The following is a 1,749-nucleotide window of genomic DNA, read 5'->3' on the forward strand; positions in this document are numbered from 1 at the left end:
TAACCTGTAAAGTAATTTTCATTTTTAACTCAGATGTATCAATTTTTTTATCTAGCTTGATAATTGTTAACACTATAAGTAATAATTTAATGATCGTGTAATACCTTTAATTTGGGATCGACAACAGCAGTGGGATCTGTTCTCGGCGCCATCTTACAAGTACCGGATAAATGATAAATTGTGACAGATAGCGTTCTTATTGCACATTCCCAATAAGCGTATGAGTCAAATGTGTATTGTTCACAAATATCGCGTAAAAATTGTGGATTGAACGCTTGCATTGATTTGGTATTGGCAATATTAATTGCGGCCTTAATACCATTGATCATTGTTCTGACATCTTCCGGATCGTCGTAGTAATTCGGATTGATCTCAGGTTTAACATTAATATCATTAGCCAATAATCTTATCCGACCGCGACTCTTTGGTTTCAACAACATTGGAANAATGCTNCAGCCNTNATNATCTTNGNAGTTCCTCNTCAACTGAGANACTTCATTCTTCAAATTTAATACNTTCCAACTAAGATGNTNACTTTTTANTATAAAATTNAAAAGCATTAGTTCAATGTCTGGTGAACCATTATGTTTTTCTGNCTGTTTAGTATTGATAAAGGCAAGANCNTCGATTCCACCCGGGNTNGTNNACGGTCCTGTGTTGTTTAANANNAAATCCATNATATATGAGNTACNAAANATANNAANNNNGTCTTGTNCNCTTANACTTANTGNTNNGTTTANTNTCCACGCCAATCCGCNGTAANTTANATGGTCCATCAGATTCTCTCCGACCGGAGCGTCTCGNANAACGTCTATCCCGAGATCGGTGAGGTGTTTAAACGGACCGATACCGGATAGCATCAGCAACTGAGGTGATCCAATNGCACCCGCGCACAAGATTATCTCTTTACTCGCAAATACGGAAATTGTTTGATCAGCTTTGATGAATTGTACGCCTATTGCCCTATTTGCACGGCGGTCAATCAACACTTTACTCACCATACTATTTCGTGTCACGTAGAGATTCTTGCGATCACGTATAGGATGTAAGTAAGCTCTGTTGCTACTCATGCGAGTGTTATTGATGAAAATGGTTTGCGGGTACGCGAATCCTATTACATTTTCTGCGTTATAATCNACTACGGTATATCCTAGCTCTTGACCAGCTTGTAGAAAGATATCTGCCAATGGCGTACGAAATGGTGATTGAGAGATATGCACTGGTCCATTTGTTCCATGATAGGTAGTATCCGATTGCAGATGTGGAATATCGATCGTTTCCAACTTTTTAAAATACTTTAATACGTCCTTATAAGCCCAGCCTTCGTTTCCCATCGCAGCCCAACGATCGTAATCTTCGGCGGTGCCTCTACTGGCGATCATGTAGTTTATCGCACTGNTACCACCCATTACTTTGCCTCTTGGAAAATGACACTTGTTATTCTTCATACCGAGACAATATTTATCCGATGGCTTTGTATAATATTNCCAATTGACGTCACTCAATTGCAAGTAAGGTGCTANTNCTGGAACGTCCATTAAATAGTTCTCATTACTTCCAGCTTCAATCAACAATACTTTAATTGCAGGATTTTCGCTTAATCTTGCAGCTACCGTGGCACCAGCTGTGCCAGCACCAACCACAATAAAATCGTAAACGTCGTTGTGCTGCGGCGTCATGTTCGGTGTCTCTTTGTTTAACATGTGTTGACCTTCATTTAAAAACTTTAGAAATCCAATATTCAGATTT

At 38.9% G+C, this 1,749-nt stretch overlaps 1 protein-coding gene across 1 annotated transcript in view; it reads right to left on the minus strand.

Annotated features, from left to right (window-relative positions):
* The window catches only part of LOC109858062 (glucose dehydrogenase [FAD, quinone]-like), a gene marked incomplete at its 5' end in the record, with an annotated part of 7,308 nt that extends 5,569 nt beyond the window's left edge, over positions 1-1,739 (minus strand). Inside the window, one exon of the mRNA XM_020434950.1 lies at positions 105-1,739. Coding sequence (XP_020290539.1) covers positions 105-1,739 — 1,635 coding nt within the window. The remainder of the gene's footprint in view (positions 1-104) is intronic.
* Positions 1,740-1,749: the final 10 nt, after the last annotated feature.

Source organism: Pseudomyrmex gracilis, unplaced genomic scaffold, assembly GCF_002006095.1.
Source record: "Pseudomyrmex gracilis isolate BER0280 unplaced genomic scaffold, ASM200609v1 scaffold_185, whole genome shotgun sequence".
NCBI classification, from domain to species: Eukaryota; Metazoa; Arthropoda; class Insecta; order Hymenoptera; family Formicidae; genus Pseudomyrmex; species Pseudomyrmex gracilis.